This window comes from Erpetoichthys calabaricus, chromosome 8, assembly GCF_900747795.2.
Source record: "Erpetoichthys calabaricus chromosome 8, fErpCal1.3, whole genome shotgun sequence".
Taxonomy (NCBI): Eukaryota; Metazoa; Chordata; class Cladistia; order Polypteriformes; family Polypteridae; genus Erpetoichthys; species Erpetoichthys calabaricus.
This window is the reverse complement of record NC_041401.2, coordinates 189,206,002-189,223,422: the sequence shown is the minus strand read 5'-3', so window position 1 is coordinate 189,223,422 and position 17,421 is coordinate 189,206,002. Positions and strand designations below refer to the sequence as shown.

The following is a 17,421-nucleotide window of genomic DNA, read 5'->3' as shown; positions in this document are numbered from 1 at the left end:
TAAATAAATAGAACTGTATTTCCATAGAAACAGCCGACGATAGGAGGAAAAGGGACCGGTCACCGACATTCAAACATTAAGTGTATAATTGTTTTTTATCAGTATGCTGCTGCTGGAGTATGTGAATTTCCCCTTGGGATTAATAAAGTATCTATCTATCTATCTATCTATCTATCTATCTATCTATCTATCTATCTATCTATCTATCTATCTATCTATCTATCTATCTATCTATCTATCTATCTATCTATCTATCTATCTATCTATCATATAGCACCTTTCATATCTATCTATCTATCATATAGCACCTTTCATATCTATCTATCTATCATATAGCACCTTTCATATCTATCTATCTATCTATTCCAACATGCTCCAGTGGTCTGTTACATTTTGCCACTTAAGTGACGTTTTTCAGGCTTGCACACACTGAGTCAAAGGTAAGGAGAGAACCAAAATCGGAGAGCAAAAAGATGGACTCCAATCAAGTTATAGACACATCTCAAGGAGGATTAAAGCAAACAAGATGCGCCCGACCACAATTAGGGGTAACAAAGCAAAGGGTCTGGAATACTGAAAGCAGTGTTTCTTAACCTTTTTTTTTTGAGTCAGGGACCCCTTTAAGAATCTGATGAAAACTATGGACCCCCTAACCCCTGAGAAAAATTCACATAAACACAACTTTGCATGCAATGAATGTAACGTACTTTATTTATCGACCGCTGTTTTTCTCGCGTGACATTTTTCTCGACATTATTTTTCTCACGAGTATGTAACTCACGCATTAGGTTTAGGTGAGATAAATACTTGTGGGAAAAATAACGGTGAGAGACGTAACGTGTGAGAAAAATCAACAGTACCTGGGTGTATAGTGAATACAAATGTTCATTTTTATCTGACCCTCACGGACCCCCTGAAACCCTAGGTGACCACGGACTTCAGGTTAAGAACCCCTGACTTAAAGGAATAAGAACTTGCAGGGTTTACTTTTTAATGCATTTTTCTGAAAACATGTCTTCACTTTGTCATTACGGGTTATTAAATGTAAACTGATGGTCAGGAAAGTGAGATTTGTCCATTTGCAATAAAGCCAACACCACGATGACTTTCTGAATTCATTGAATAAGAAGGACTGGGGAAGTTTCATCCTGCATTACAACACCATTGGTCCCGTCAGCTTCAGCATGAAAATTCTCTTGCTAATAAAACCCTCGGGTGGCACGGTGGCGCAGTGGGTAGCGCTGCTGCCTCGCAGTTGGGAGACCTGGGGACCTGGGTTCGCTTCCCGGGTCCTCCCTGCGTGGAGTTTGCATGTTCTCCCCGTGTCTGCATGGGTTTCCTCCGGGTGCTCCGGTTTCCTCCCACAGTCCAAAGACATGCAGGTTAGGTGGATTGGTGATTCTAAATTGGCAATAGTGTGTGTGCTTGGTGTGTTTGTGTGTGTCCTGCGGTGGGTTGGCACCATGCCCGGGATTGGTTCCTGCCTTGTGCCCTGTGTTGGCTGGGATTGGCTCCAGCAGACCCCTGTGTTCGGATTCAGCGGGTTGGATATTGGATGGATGGATTTTCACTTTGTCAATAATAAATAAGAGTTATTGGCTTTCAACATTTTTTTTTTTTGGCTTCTGACTTTGCAGTTCATAATTTTCAATAACGGTCTGCATGCAAGAAGAACCACCAAAAGAACCTCTCAGTGAAATGAATGTCATGCACGTCTGTCGGACACCACAAGACATTTCATCCTCAATAATGTGGTACCTTCTCTTCCTGTAGCCATTCTGCCAAAGACTTCACAGAATTCCAGTGGCTGTATTCATGGCTGTAGTCTTGTACCAACAGGCCCGACACCTGGACACCCCCACAAAGAAAACAAAAAAGAGATAAGAGAATACGAACATCATTTTCAATCAAAAAAGTCTGAATTAGCACAAATCATCCAATTTGGGGTGTTCATAAGAAACGTAATAATTTACTTCATGAGGTAGAAATACATAATAAACAAGAAGAGTGGGGTCAGAAATGTGTGCTTCAATTTAGCCGTTTAAAGTCTAAATATTTTCAATTGTAATAGAAAGTTGTCATTTTTTACCCACTGATGGAGGTCCATAGAGAGATGGATCTCTAGTCAAGGGCCAAAAATCAAAATTAACATCATATTCATAGTCACTGACTGGGGCAACTCGGTCCTGAGGACCCACCGTGGCTGCAGGTTTTTGTTCCAATCAAGTTCCATTTTTATTTGGACTCCTAGCCTAATTAACTGAGCTGATATACCCCAGTTTCAGCCTTTTGGGGTCAGTGAGCCAGCAGCCATACCACCTGCACTACAGAAGAGGTCATCCGCCTGAAGCTAAGCCTGGTCAGGCCCGGCCAGGATTTGAATGGGAGACCAAACAGGAAAAAGCCTGGGTTTGTGTTGGTGAAGGGTCCGTGTACTTTTTAGTATTTGAAATTTCGTTTCAGAAAATATCAGACCCGGTCCGTGTACTTTTTGGTATTTGAAATTTCATTTTAGAAGCAAAAACGAAAAAACGAAAATGAAAGGAATTTTCAGATTTAGATTTTTGATTAAAGAATAAAATTAGGGAAAATAAGGTATTTTTTAATTCTGTGGTAACAAATAGCAGTCATAAACTTAAAATTACACATACCTTTCTGGATTTATTTGCGATTCAAATAATGAAAGTGCAATAGCTCAAAAACAATAAAACAGACGCATTTTCTTTGTCTGGAACCAGAGGTACTTCTTCTTCTGCGCGATTTTTGATGACACGTGCGAACAGTCCTCCTCCTCACAACACATCGACTGACGGCCTTGAAGTTACACTACATGGCATACAGCAGAGGATGGGCCATTACGTTGTTTTTGGAACAGTAAAAGAGTGACACGCCGGGACGAGGACATGACTGCAGAAAAACTGACTCGCAATGCAGAAGAAGAGGAGAGAAAGGACCAGCTAATTAAACGAGGTCACTTATTGTCACTGATTATGAATCTGATTGGAGCAAAAACCTGCAGCCACAGGGGGTCCCCCCATCACCGGGACTGAATTTGGGAACCGTTGGCCTAAAACGATACCCCACTTGCTTATTTTTGACATTTGTCACGTTTTAACCTTCTGGAAGTGCCTCCTAGGGGATTAGGACCACCAGTAAAGAAACAAAAGTGAAAAACATGATTACATTTAGGATCTCGAGCGTAAAGTGACACTCCACGTGCCTGTATTACCTGTCCCCAGTTTTGGGAAAAGGGAGTCATTTTGACACCTCACGTCACTTGAGGTCACTTAAAGCAGCATGCACAATTTCAAGTCCTTCTGATCATTTTCCACCTCTTGGTTTACTTCTTATCAGAAGAGTGTCATTTCCTGCAGAAATCATATTCCAAAAATGGCCTAAAAAATGTTTGTTTGGGTCTAGCGGGACAAAAAAAAATTTGGGGTTTAAAGACAGGGTGTTCGGGGACCTTCAAAAAAGCTTGATGCCTTGCATAACTGGACATCAAGACACGTTGAACGGTTTGTCGTATATGGCGGTTTTCTCGTACCAGTGAGTCAGAAAGTGCCGGATAAAAGAGACTTCAAAGTGTTCAGAAGTCCAGTAAGAGGACCTCATTTTTCGGCTAACTGAACAGATTACAATAATGATAAATTGTCGAAGGCAAGCCAGGCCCCTTCTTCAGGCAGGTTGTGATCACCTCGAAAGCTCTGCATATTGTGATCTGTTCAGTTAGCCAATAAATGGGGTCGCTTTGCTGGACTTCTCATTGCATCCATAATGGCTAATGTGGTACGGCACCATACTACTTCAAAGCGTTCTTATGAGGACAAAAAACAGAAATCCCATAATGAACGAGTTTTCAAAGTTCTCTCTGCAGGCTCAGAGCAACTCAGGCAGGCAGTGTGGCAAAGTGGTTAAGGCTTTGGACTTCAAACCCTGAGGTTGTGAGGTCAAATCCCACTACTGACACCATTTGTGGCCCTGAGTAAGTCACTTGACCTGCTCTGTTCAGATTGAAAACCAAAAGAAATGGAACTAATAGCATCATAAATGTTGTTAAGTCACCTTGGATAAAGACGTCAGCTAAATAAGTAAATGTAATTCGTTCATCTTACTCTGTGAATGCTCTGAATTGGTTTGTGAAACCCACCAAATGCTCACAACGCCAAATTCCATGCTTACAGCTTCTGTAAAATGGTTATAACTCTATGGCTGTGATTTTTATCTTCAACATTGGAGTATTGGAACGGGTTCAACTTTTTGATTGACAAACACAATTTGAGTGTTGGCCACACCCCCTGGGGTATTTGGGGTTCTGTCTGCCCCCACGTGTTTTTGCCATTCTGTGGGACCGCAAGACGACATAATTGAGATGTCTGCGTCACAATGGCAGGACTCCGAAGAGAAGGTGTTCCCAAAGCCTACCTGAATGCGCTCCGACTCCAAATGCTTCTTCAGCCCCAGTTCATCGACTGCATTTGTGTCCGGGACCCCGTAGTTGCCCACTATGGGATATGTGAGGGTGAGAATCTGCCCCCGGTAGCTGGGATCTGTCAAAGCTTCTGGATAGCTAGGAAAAAGAAAACAGGGAAATTCCGAATAAGGGTCATCGTGACTCTCAGCCCGAAAATGTCACGAAACATAAGTTGAGGTAAAACCAAAATAAGGAAAAAAAACAAAACAAAGTGTTCTGTTGTCGCACTGCTGGCATTTAAGATGGCAGCCTCCACCTTAATGAATAAAGACTATCTTCTTTTTAGGGACGGCACAGTGGGTAGCGCTTTTGCCTCGCAGTTAGGAGACTCAGGTTCAATTCCCGGGTCCTCCCTGCGTGGAGTTTGCATGTTCTCCCCGTGTCTGCGTGGATTTCCTCCCACAGTCCAAAGACATGCAGGTTAGGTGTATTGGCGATTCTAAATTGTCCTTGGTGTGTGTGTGTGCCCTGCGGTGGGCTGGTGCCCTCCCCAGGATTCGTTCTTGCCTTGCGGCCTATGCTGGCTGGGATTGGCTCCAGCAGACCCCCGTGACCCTGTGTTAGGATATAGCGGGTTGGATGATGACCTGACTGACTGACCTTCTTTTCAGGTTGTGACCTTTACAAAAAGACGTCTATCCACTTTTTTTGTTATCTTTTGCAAACGTTTAGCTAAAGAAGTTTTATTAGCATTAAAGCTAAAGCAAGAGTAATTAATAAATAAATAATAATTAAAGAATAAACTCCATGTTTCGCATACTCACAACCAGGAGCGGACTGGGTGTCAAAACCACTCGGCTCCATTATTCATTGCAAGTTTCTTAAAATTTGTGAGGAGTACGCGGCTCGCTACTTGCTAAGGGCCTATGATATGATTTCTATTTAAACTGTTGCCAAACCTAACCTGTATACACTGTAGTTTAGACACAACTTAAAATTTGACGACATGCTTAGAAATAAAATTTAATGAAAAATAAAAATTTTGTAACACAGCTTACACGTGATTAGGGTACATGTCAAATGTCACGTCCAAGTGCCAGTACCCTAGTAGGCTAGTAGCTGCTCATTTACAATGGAATAAATGATAACCGAGGTTAGAATGAAAACCTCACATGATTGAAATGTTCCATTAACTTAACGATAAACTAGAAATGTTCCATCCTAATATGAAAAACTCCTATCCTGTGCTTTATAACTTTATTTCATCGCACTAATAATCTCAGCTGAAAACCACTAATTATCGCTCACGCCAACGACCAGAGAACAATAAAATGCATAATACATAATCTAAATTAATTATTAGTACCGAAGAATTTAAGTACTAGATATGAGATCAAATAAATTGCAATAATGTCTATGCAAACCGAAATGTCGCGGTATTGAAACAGAAGTCGGCAAAAGGTAATTTTGACAAAATATTTCACTGCAATGTTGTGTACTGACAACTAAAACATATAGGACTATAGAAATCGCAGTACCGGACAGATAATGTTTAGTAGTTTAGAAAATTCATTTTAATGTCAACTAGTAACCAGTACATAAAATGTATTTCATGAAACGGCCGGCCCAGAGTCCGCAACCCACCGGGCACTGCCCAAGTGCCCTAATGGTCAGCCCGCCCCTGCTCACAACCGTAAACCTACTTTTGCCTTTCCCTGCATTAACCTGGAATTGAAAATATGATCCAGCTGACATCTCACAGGGGTTTCTTATTTATTCTTAGATAAGACCACCCTGTGACTCAGCACCAAATACTAACCAGTTCTGCCACAAAGAGCGAGTATGGGTTTTTAACCCTTTCAGCCCCGGATTTTCTGTTTTTACAGGAAAAATTATTTTGTGAGATATTCTACCTTTGGGGTGTCTAAGAAGCTCAAAAATGAAAAAAACAAAAAAACAAAAAAATGATCACTATTATTATATAGTAGCTACCAAATACTTCAATCTTCTTGAGGAAATAAAACTGAAAGTGGTGCACACAGTCCGGAAGCCTCCATTTTCACTTCTGTGTTTCGCGGACTTTATGCCAGTATCTCCAGTCTGCACTAATAGTGGCAGGCCTGGTTCCAATGGCTGCAAACGTACCTGTGCTTTACAAAAACGGCTGCATATATGCATATTGGATGATAAATTGGACTGGACTGCCAATACTGATGCTCTGTGCAAGAGAGGATAGAGGACAGAGCCGGCTATAATTCCTTAGAAGGCTGGCGTCCTTCAACATCTGCAATAAGATGCTGCAGATGTTCTATCAGACGGTTGTGGCGAGCGCCATCTTCTACGTGGTGGTGTGCTGGGGAGGCAGCATAAAGAAGAGGGACGCCTCACGCCTGGACAAACTGGTGAGGAAGGCAGGCTCTATTGTAGGCACGAAGCTGAACAGTTTGACATCTGTGGCAGAGTGACGGGCGCTGAGCAGACTCCTGTCAATCATGGAGAATCCACTGCATCCACTGAACAGGATCATCTCCAGACAGAGGAGCAGCTTCAGTGACAGACTGCTGTCACCGTCCTGCTTCACTGACAGACTGAGGAGATCGTTCCTCCATCACACTATGTGACTCTTCAGTTCCACCCGGGGAGGTAAACGTTAACATTATACAAAGTTATTGTCTGTCTGTATACCTGCATTGTTATCACTCTTTAATTTAATATTGTTTCTTCATCAGTATGCTGCTGCTGGAGTATGGGAATTTCCCCTTGGGATTAAAAAAGTATCTATCTACCTATTATATATTTCCTATCTATCTATCTATCTATCTATCTATCTATCTATCTATCTATCTATCTATCTATCTATCTATCTATCTATCTATCTATCTATCTATCTATTTATGCACTAGTGATAGGATGTCACGGCCAAAAGGGTTAAAGGACGGGCCTGGCAGAGACGACATTAACAAAACCGTGGCGGGATTGTAAACTGAGAGTCAAGCCTGCAGGTCACCAAAACCAAACAGATTTGCTGCTGCTCTTCACATGGAGATGGCCTGGGATGCCCGGTTGGCCCGTAGCTGGTACACTAGTGGGCAATTTTTGGAAGTGTTTTGGGACTTGCGCTTTTGGGGTTTCCTGCAGTCACGACACCTACCATGACAAAACTGAAAACGGTCCAGTAATTTGCAGCACCACCAAAGGCCCGTTACTCTTTCTCTTTCACCATCAATGTGCCAGCTTTCAGTATCGGATGTAAAGACCGGAGTTCCTTACCCTACCAGGCCTGTGTTAAAGACGAGCTCCCCAGCAGTCGACCTTTGATGTCCAAAGGAGAAGCCTTGCATCCTCGTCCCATCATCCAAGATCAAATGAGCAGCCTGCACCTAGAAAATCACAAAATGGATATTAGGCAAAGAAGACAGCAAGTAGTGCAAATTACAGAGCCTCAAGGTAAGAGAAGGGCTGCCTTGATTAATCCGTACATGCGTCAGGAATTTGTGTAGACATTTTTTTCACCAGCATAAATATATATATACAGTAGACCCCCACGAAGTCGCGGTTCAGGGTTCGCAGACTCAGTCGTTTGTGGATTTTTTCTTAGAACCTAACTATTAATTGTTAGCTGAAAGCAAATATCCTCTGCAATTTTTTTGGCTTTTTTCGTGGTAGTACTGTGCTGTAGAGAGAACAGGAAGCAACTGCTGAGGGAAACGAGATTTGGGATGGTGAAAGTAGCCAATCCGAGAGTGTTATTCACTTCTCCTTGCTGCTGATTGACTACTGCTTTGTGACACGTCTCCAGCCGAGTGTCCTCATGCTTTCCATTTTGTTATTGTTTTGTTATTCTTAAACGCACACGATGTCGCCGAAACGCCCTGCACCTTCTAAGGCTTCTGGAACTGAGCCTAAGTGCCAGAAGAAGTTTAAAACACTCCAGGAGAAGGTTCAACTACTGGATTTGCTCCGGGAACTAAAAAGTTATGCTGCAGTAGTGCGCCACTATGGCATTAATGAAAGCACCGCACGCTACATAAAGAAGATACGAAGCAGCGATCTGGAGTACAGTATCTGTAAGTTTCTGTGATAGTGCTAAAAAGGTAACAACCGTAAGGAATAAAAATATCAGGATGGAATCTGCCTTGGCATTGTGGATCACCAACTGCAGGAAGAAGAACATCCCCTTGGATGGTAACATCATCCGTGAGAAAGCATGGAAATTGTACCAGCAGTTCGCTACAGGAGACAATGTAGCAACTTCCCATCACAATGTTCCTGAAGCCTATCAAGAAAAGCCAGCATGAAACCCCACCAGAAGAAGACCCGTCCAAAGATACGACTCCTCCTGAAGAAGAGGCGCCACCCGAGGAGTTTTAAATCCTCTGTATCGTACTGCACAGCTACTACATCATCATCATCAATATCATTCATCACTGGTGAGTACCCGTACATTTTACTGTATTTTAATTAAATGAAAATTATTATGTATTTACTCTACTTAAAACAAAGAAAATGACAGCGCATACCAAAGAAAACGCACTTGCATGAATTACAGTACGTATAGCGGTAACATCGGTATTTTACATTCTAGCATCGCGGGAGACATAGCAGTACAGTACTGTACAGTAGACGGGTTTAACTTTACATTCTGTTTTTAGGTAATGTATTAAGGTAATTTTTTAGGTAATGTATTAATGTATTAAGCTGAGTTTGCAACGAAATTAAAGTGCTTTGGGGGCACACTGTATTTAGGGTTGAAACTATAAAAACAGGAATTTAAAAGGCATTTTTCAACCACATCCAAAAGTCGCGGTTTTTCACAATTCGCAGGTGCTCTAGGAACATAACCCCCTGTAGAAGAAGAATGTTCTCCTCAGCACCATGTGTTTTGTGTGTTTAGTAAATTAGAATTTTTATAATAACTATTTTTGTAACTTGCCAGTGAGAGACGCTTTGGCTTATGAACTAACAAAAATATGTTATTCCAGGGTTCAGGAGAAATAGTGTCCACATGAATAAAATCTAAGCTGTTTCTTGTTTTTTCCTTTCTCAGAGTGAATGTTTCAGGGACAAGGTCACAAGGCTGCAGAAAGTACATGTGGTTTATGCAATGGCGTCTCTCCTGTGCTTAGCTTTGAGAACACAGATAATGCTTAGCTCAACAGACATATTGTTTAACTTTACTGTTTTGATAAGGATGTTCTTTCTGTCTTATTAATCATGAAATGCTGAATTATAAAAACCCCTCTTAATTTTTTCTCGGTGTTCAATTGAGCTTTGCGGCATTAAGTTATACTCTTTTGAATCTCTACTTACTGTGACTCCGAATGAATAAAAAAGAGAATTGAGAAATATTATCTGCCTGCTTTTCAGTGTGCCTTTTTCGTCCACACCCCGCAAATTTTGGGGGTGTACTGTATATATATATAAATATATATTGTGACACAAGAGGGCGCTGTCTCTCCACAAACTCCACAGACAAACATCCAAGACACCAAGTGAAAGCACCAGAAATATTTTAATTTCTTTTCTTTTTGATATATTGTGCTTTTAAACACCTCCACCACCACAATAAACAATAAACACAAATACAATAAATATCCTCCTCTCCTCCCAGCACTCCCTCTCAACTCCGGCTTGGCTTGCTGGGTCTCCACCAGTACTTTATATAGTCCTTGACCCGGAAGTGCTCCTGTCCTTCTGTCCATGTGATTCATCAGCACTTCTGGGTCAGATGGAGACTTGTATTTTTCTTCAGCCTGGAAGTACTTCTGTTCTTCTGTTAACATGACTAGGAAGTACTTCCAGGCTATATGGGAAATAAAAATCCTCGCATCTCCCTGCAGCATCACACGGCGGCACCCATGGTACCCAGCAGGGCTGTGAAGCCGAACTCCATCTCCCATGGTGCCCTGCGGGAATCTAGGGCACCTCTAAGCTACAGGGAAGATCTCCATCTACCATCCTGGATGTGTCGGCCAGGTTAAGCTGCTGGCCGTCCATCACAATATATTATATATATTGTTTATCCATCCATCCATTATCCAACCCGCTATATCCTAACTACAGGGCTACGGGGGTCTGCTGGAGCCAATCCCAGCCAACACAGGGCACAAGGCAGGAAACAAACCCGGGGCAGGGCGCCTGCCCACCGCAGGGCACACACACACACACACACACACACCAAGCACACACGGGACAATTTAGGATCGCCAATGCACCTAACCTGCATGTCTTTGGACTGTGGGAGGAAACCCACGCAGACACCGGGAGAACATGCAAACTCCACGCAGGGAAGACCCGAGAAGTGAACCCAGGCCTGCTTACTGCGAGGCAGCGCCACCACTGCGTCACTATGCCATCGTCATAATAATAATAATATATTTTATTTATATAGCACCTTCCTGTGCTCAAGGAGCTTACTCCCTGCCTTACTCTCTATGCTAGCTGGGATAGCCTCCAGCAGACCCCACCAACCCTGTTCAGGACAAACTTGGTAGGGCGATGACTGAATACACACTTGATAGGACTCAACTGTGAAAACGGTGACAGAATCCGTGGGTAATGCTGCCCTCCAGTGGCCAAACTGAAATTTTACTCAAATACTGTAGGAAAGGTTCCTAAAACCTATTTTGTCCATTGAGAGGATCAACTAATTAACTACTTAATGAACACAAAATAATTCACTTCACGTTATTAGTAAGAATACATCATTACAATCAAATCTTCTGGATTGTAATATGGAATAAAAAAAATATATCAACGTGGAATTTCACATGCATAAAACACCCCCACCCCTAAAACAAACCAGACTTACAATAAGTCACCCCAACTTCTAATCAACCCCACCTGAAAATATCACACACTTCACTCCCTCATTCTCACACACACACACACCAATTAAAAGCAAACTTCCCTTCTTCAATGAAAGGTGGGACCCCCTCCATTTTTAAAACACCCGTTCTTTATTGGCACTTTAAGGTTCTTTACTGGGCTGTGTGATTCCTCCATGAAGTATCACCTGACAACAAATCTTTCATTCTAAGGAAAGGTTCTTTGCATATGAAGTTGGTTCTTTGTGATTTGAAAGACTTCTTAATATATATATATACAGTACTATGCACAAGTTTTAGGCAGGTAAAAAAATGCTGTAAACAAAGAATGCTTTCAGAATTATAAATAATGATTGTTTATTGTTATCAATTTACAAAATGCAAAGTGAGCGAACAAAACAAAAATCTAAATCAAATCAATATTTGGTGTTCCTACCTTTTGCCTTCACACCAGCATCAGTTCTTATCGGTCCACTTGCACAAAGTCAGGGATTTTGTAGGATTCTAGTCAGGTGTTTGATCAACCAATTCTACCAAACAGGTGCTAATGATCATCAATGTCACACGTAGGTTGAAACACAGTCATTAACTGAAACAGAAACAGCTTCAAACTGGGTGAGGAACAGCCAAACTCTGCTACCAAGGTGAGGTTGTGGAAGAGAGTTTCATGTCATGGCAAGATTGAGCACAGCAACAAGACACAAGGTAGTTCTACTGCATCAGCAAGGTCTCTCCCAGACAAAGATCTCAAAGCAGACTGGGGTTTCAAGATGTGCTGTTCAAGCTCTTTTGAAGAAGCACAAAGAAACGGGCAACATTGAGGATCGTAGACGCAGTGGTCGGCCAAGGAAACTTAGTGCAGCAGATGAAAGACACATCAAGCTTATTACCCTTCGAAATCAGAAGATGTCCAGCAGTGCCATCAGCTCAGAACTGGCAGAAACCAGTGGGACCCAGGTACACCCATCTACTGTCCGGAGAAGTCTGGCCAGAAGTGGTCTTCATGGAAGAGTTGCAGCCAAAAAGCCATACCTCTGACATGGAAACAAGGCCAAGCAACTCAAGTATGCACGAAAACATAGGAACTGGGTTGCAGAAAAATGGCAGCAGGTGCTCTGGACTGAGGAGTCAAAATTTGAAATATTTGGCTGTAGCAGAAGGCAGTTTGTTCGTCGAAGGGCTGGAGAGAGCGGTACAATAATGAGTGTCTGCAGGCAACAGTGAAGCATGGTGGAGGTTCCTTGAACATTTGGGGCTGCATTTCTGCAAATGGAGTTGGAGATTTGGTCAGGATTAATGGTGTTCTCAATGCTGAGAAATACAGGCAGATACTTATCCATCATGCAGTACCATCATGGAGGCATATGATTGGCCCCAAATTTATTCTGCAGCAGGACAACGACCCCAAACATACAGCCAAAGTCATTAAAAACTATCTTCAGCGTAAAGAAGAACAACAAGTCCTGGAAGTGATGGTATGGCCCCCACAGGGCCCTGATCTCAACATCATCGAGTGTGTCTGGGATTACATGAAGAGACAGAAGGATGTGAGGAAGCCTACATCCACAGAAGATCTGGGGTTAGTTCTCCAAGATGTTTGGAACAACCTACCAGCCGAGTTCCTTCAAAAACTGTGTGCAAGTGTACCTAGAAGAATTGATGCTGTTTGGAAGGCAAAGGGTGGTCACACCAAATATTGATTTGATTTAGATTTCTCTTTTGTTCATTCACTGCATTTTGTTGATTGATGAAAATAAATGATTAACACTTTCATTTTTGAAAGCATTCTTTGTTTACAGCATTTTTTCACACCTGCCTAAAACTTTTGCACAGTACTGTATATATACTGTATATATAAAAACAGTGGACCCTTGACTTATGAACTCAATTTGTTCGCGAGGGCTGGTTGTAACTCAAGTTGGTTGTAAGTCAAGACTATTTTTCCCATAAGAAATAATGGAAATACCCATAATGCGTTCCGAACCTCCCACAGCAACACTTACTTAACCTTTTCATAATAAAAAAGGGTTGTATAATGTGCATAATTTACCAAAAACACCAATAATTTTTCTAATGTACTAACCAAAAAGTTATAAAAAGTGCCTAGCCTACCAGAAACGACAATTTCATACTGTACTCACCATTTAATTTGACATCTTTGGCTTGCAGGAAGGAAGGAGGAGGAGAATGAAATGGAAGGTGGTTATTGTTTGGAAGGAGCTTTCTTATACAAATCTTTTCCTTGTAAAATTGTCGAGATGGTGGATTTCGAGATGCTGTGCATATTAGCGAGATCAGTCACACGAACGCCGCTCTCATATTTCCGCACAATTTCCTTCTTCGTTTCGATTGTGATCGCTTTCTTTACCTTCGTTACCTTCTCTTCCTTCCTTACCAATTATCGAAATAAATTATATAAATCACTGCACTGACCGAAATTTCGCCCACAAACACATGTATCTGGGCTCTGACGGACGCTTATAAATGCTCTGAGCTGTTTGTTTGATACACGTGACCGCATTCGGGTCGTAACGCAAGACGTTGGTCGTAATTCAAAGCAAAAATTTTGGTCGTAAACCAAGTTGTTTGCAAGTCAGGCCGGTCGTATATCGAGGGTCGACTATATATATATATATAAACATATAAATATTTAAATGTATGGTACACTACCTAGCAGTATACTAACAGATAATGAAAATCTGGACTTGACCCAAGTTATCATATGCAGTGTGAGTCCTTTTAAAAAAACATTTTAAAAATCATAAAGCCTGTTGCAGATCTGAATAAGTAAAAGTTCATTCTGGAATCTTCGCAGTGGATGGGCCTTTTGAAAACCAATAAAAGTTCCCCTATGGAAGCGCTCAGAAGGACCACCACGGCACCTTTCTTTTTAAGATCAGTAGAATCTGGTTGTCCATCCTTAAAAGTTCAACTTCACTTTTAAGATATGCCAGCATCCTGGGGTGTCTTATCCATGACCAAAAAAAAAATAAATCAGCCCATAATAAATATAATAAATAAATAAATAATCATTGCTCAGTCCCAAAATTTTGTGATAGATCCAGCTGCAGACCTCCGTGATTCAGTAGCTCTGCTAGCCAATTGTATTGCAGATTTTTTTGTCACCTGACTTGAGTTAGTAAATGTCCCACTCCCACCACAGTCCCGGTGTTCATGGCCTGAGCCTTCTGGGCACCCATAAGACCAAAAACAAACATCTCATGTTGCAGCATTGTGGATGAAGCCTATGGGAACCCTGTCCTTTCCCCTAAACCCTAAGCCTAACCTTACCTGTAATGTAACCAAGTTTTACCACTGATGTATACTATAAAGCGACCACCTCCTCAATAAAGTGGAGATCTGGAGGTCCACAGCTTGAGTCTATTGGAGATTTCCATCTGGAAGCCTCAGCTCCACCAGATCACTTTTGAACGCCTTCCTCGGCTTCAGATTCACACAACAAGTCCTGCACCTTAAATGTAAAGTATTACACATTGGAAGTAAAAATGTTAGGTTTGAATACACAATGGGCGGTCGGAAAATCGATAGTCCACATTATGAGAAGGATTTAGGAGTCATAGTGGACTCTAAGCTATCGACTTCCCGACAGTGTTCAGAAGCCATTAAGAAGGATAACAGAATGTTAGGATATATAGCGCCATGATGTGTGGAGTTCAAGTCACAGGAGGTTCTGCTCAACCTTTATAACACACTGGTGAGGCCTCATCTGGAGTACTGGGTGCAGTTTTGGTCTCCAGGCTACAAAAAGGACATAGCAGCACAAGTAAAGGTCCAGAGAAGAGCGACTAGGCTGATTCCAGGGCTACAGGGGTTGAATTATGAGGAAAGATTAAAAGAGCTGAGCCTTTACAGTTTAAGCAAAAGAAGATTAAGAGGTGACCTGATTGAAGTGAATAAAAATTATGAAGGGAATTAGTGCAGTGGATCGAGACTGTTATTTTAAAATGAGTTCATCAAGAACACAGGGACACAGTTGGAAACTTAAGGGTAAATTTCGCACAAACATTAGGACACAAAGAACGATAGAAACTTGGAATAAGCTACCAAGTAGTGTGGTAGACAGTAAGACGTTAAGGTCTTTCAAAACTCGACTTGATGTTTTCTTGGAAGAAATATGTGGATAGGACTGGCGAGCTTTGTTGAGCTGAATGGCCTGTTCTCGTCTGGAGTGTTCTAATGTTCTAATTTACCTCAGGGTCTGTAACCTCCACCTTGTGGCACAATTGCTCCAAATTATCAGTCAATTCATCGGCCACACCAACAAACTCACTACAATATTCAACGGGTCATAGCAGGTTTTGGTCGCTCACCACGCATGTGCTTTGAGGTGAAATCTGTGCGTCAGCTTCAAGTGCAAACCAGGCTTAACAGTCTCGCTCCACTGGACTCATTCCCTTCATAATTTTAAACATGTCAGTCGTGTCTCCTCTTAATCTTCTTTTGTTTAAACTGTAAATGCTCAGCTCTTTTTATTTTTCCTCATAACTCATCCCCTGTAGCCCTGGAATCAGCCGTGTTGCTCTTCTCTGGACTTTTTCCTGTGCTGTTATGTCCTTTTTGTAGACCCAAACTACACCCAGTACTCCAGATGAGGCCTCACCAGTGTGTTATAAAGCCTGAGCAGAACCTCCTGTGACTTGTACTCCACACATCAGGGCGCTATATAACCTGACATTCTCTTAGCCTTCTTTAATGGCTTTTCACTTTTGAACTTCAGTTTTTCGGTGCATTTGCATTTAATCCTGACCAGCATCTGTTGCATCAGCGATGCATGAAACAACACGGACCCCGTGGACCTGTTTTGTTGAAATGCGACACACCATTCTGCAAAGATATTTGTCAAAATGGTTCATTTTCATTGAGATATCATGAACAGGTTGTGTGGTACATAGTTTTTAAAATGTCAAAATCTCCAGTTGAGAGGCATTGGCAAATTTAAAAACCTGCCAGTCTTAAAACGGTGAAGAACACAGCTTCGATTTAACGCTTTGCGTCATGATAAATAATTGACGAATATCACGTTTTAACAGGCCAGCAAATACATATATATATATAAAAAATTGTAATTCACTTATAAATGTAAAAATCAAATTGCTTTGCTTTTCTGAATGATAAAATACAATTAAAGGTAAAATGACGGGCTGCTTGTAAAATTACTGGAAACAAAAATCCTGCCGCCTTGTCAAGTCCCCAGAAAAGAGCTTGAGAAGCCGCAGCGCACGCGAGCCTAAATCTGCTGGTAGGTCGCACGATGTTGGCCACGAGCCGTGCGGTGGGCACTTCCTAGAAAATCTGTACTCACTTAGAGGGTCTCGCGTTTGGCGCTCCGTGACGAGCTGCAGGAGTGAAAGCTCTGGGGTTTTAATTAACTGCAGCGAGCACATGGCCAAATCTGTTCCTGTCAATGGCACCCATCAAGACATATGGTTAGGAGAAAGGTGTCAATACAGCGAAGGCAACGATGTAGCGGGCTTCGTGTTAAAGCTTCGGTCAGGGATTCGAACATAACCCGTGTGTTAACAAGTGATAATGAACCAACAAGACGGCAGTGAGAATAAAAGAAATAATGACACGGTCATGGCAATGCGCTTACCTTTACACTAAATAATCGCAATCCGGTTGTTCTCAGAGGGGATTTACAGTTCACCGAATACAATCCACGCTTCAGAAGTCTGAGGAGTTTGAAAGACGTCAAAGTTCTGGACATTTTGAGAACGATCCCCGACACTTTCTTTTCCTTAAACTGATTACTGTAAGAATACTGTAAGTCCACCAGTGCTTATGTTTGGCAGAAACTTCAGACCGGCTAATTACTTGTGATCTTCCAACTTTCAGTCAATTTGTGCAAAGGCGACCCCCCCTGACGAAGGGGGCTGATGAAACATTACAATTTATGTGCGCCACCTGGCACTGGAGAGTGAAGCTGTACCGTAATGTCTGTAATAGAGCATCCACGTTAGATCTAACGATTTATCCATCTATTATATATTGCCTTTCATATCTATCTATTATATAGTGTATTTTACTCGTTTATCTATCGATCTCATATAGTGCTTTTCCTATCTATCTACAGTATCTATCTCCTATACAATGCCCCCACATCTATCTATCTATCTATCTATCTATCTATCTATCTATCTATCTATCTATCTATCTATC

The 17,421-nt window shown here is 41.8% G+C and overlaps 1 protein-coding gene across 1 annotated transcript in view; it reads right to left on the bottom strand.

The window, feature by feature from the left end:
- cps1 (carbamoyl-phosphate synthase 1, mitochondrial) overlaps positions 1–17,128 on the bottom strand; it is a 289,732-nt gene extending 272,604 nt beyond the window's left edge. The window contains exons 1-4 of the mRNA XM_051930296.1: positions 16,856–17,128; positions 7,685–7,794; positions 4,426–4,570; positions 1,759–1,848 (exon numbers count right to left, since the gene is read on the bottom strand). Coding sequence (XP_051786256.1) covers positions 1,759–1,848; positions 4,426–4,570; positions 7,685–7,794; positions 16,856–16,969 — 459 coding nt within the window. The 5' untranslated portion in view covers positions 16,970–17,128. The remainder of the gene's footprint in view (positions 1–1,758; positions 1,849–4,425; positions 4,571–7,684; positions 7,795–16,855) is intronic.
- Between the last annotated feature and the right edge of the window lie 293 nt (positions 17,129–17,421).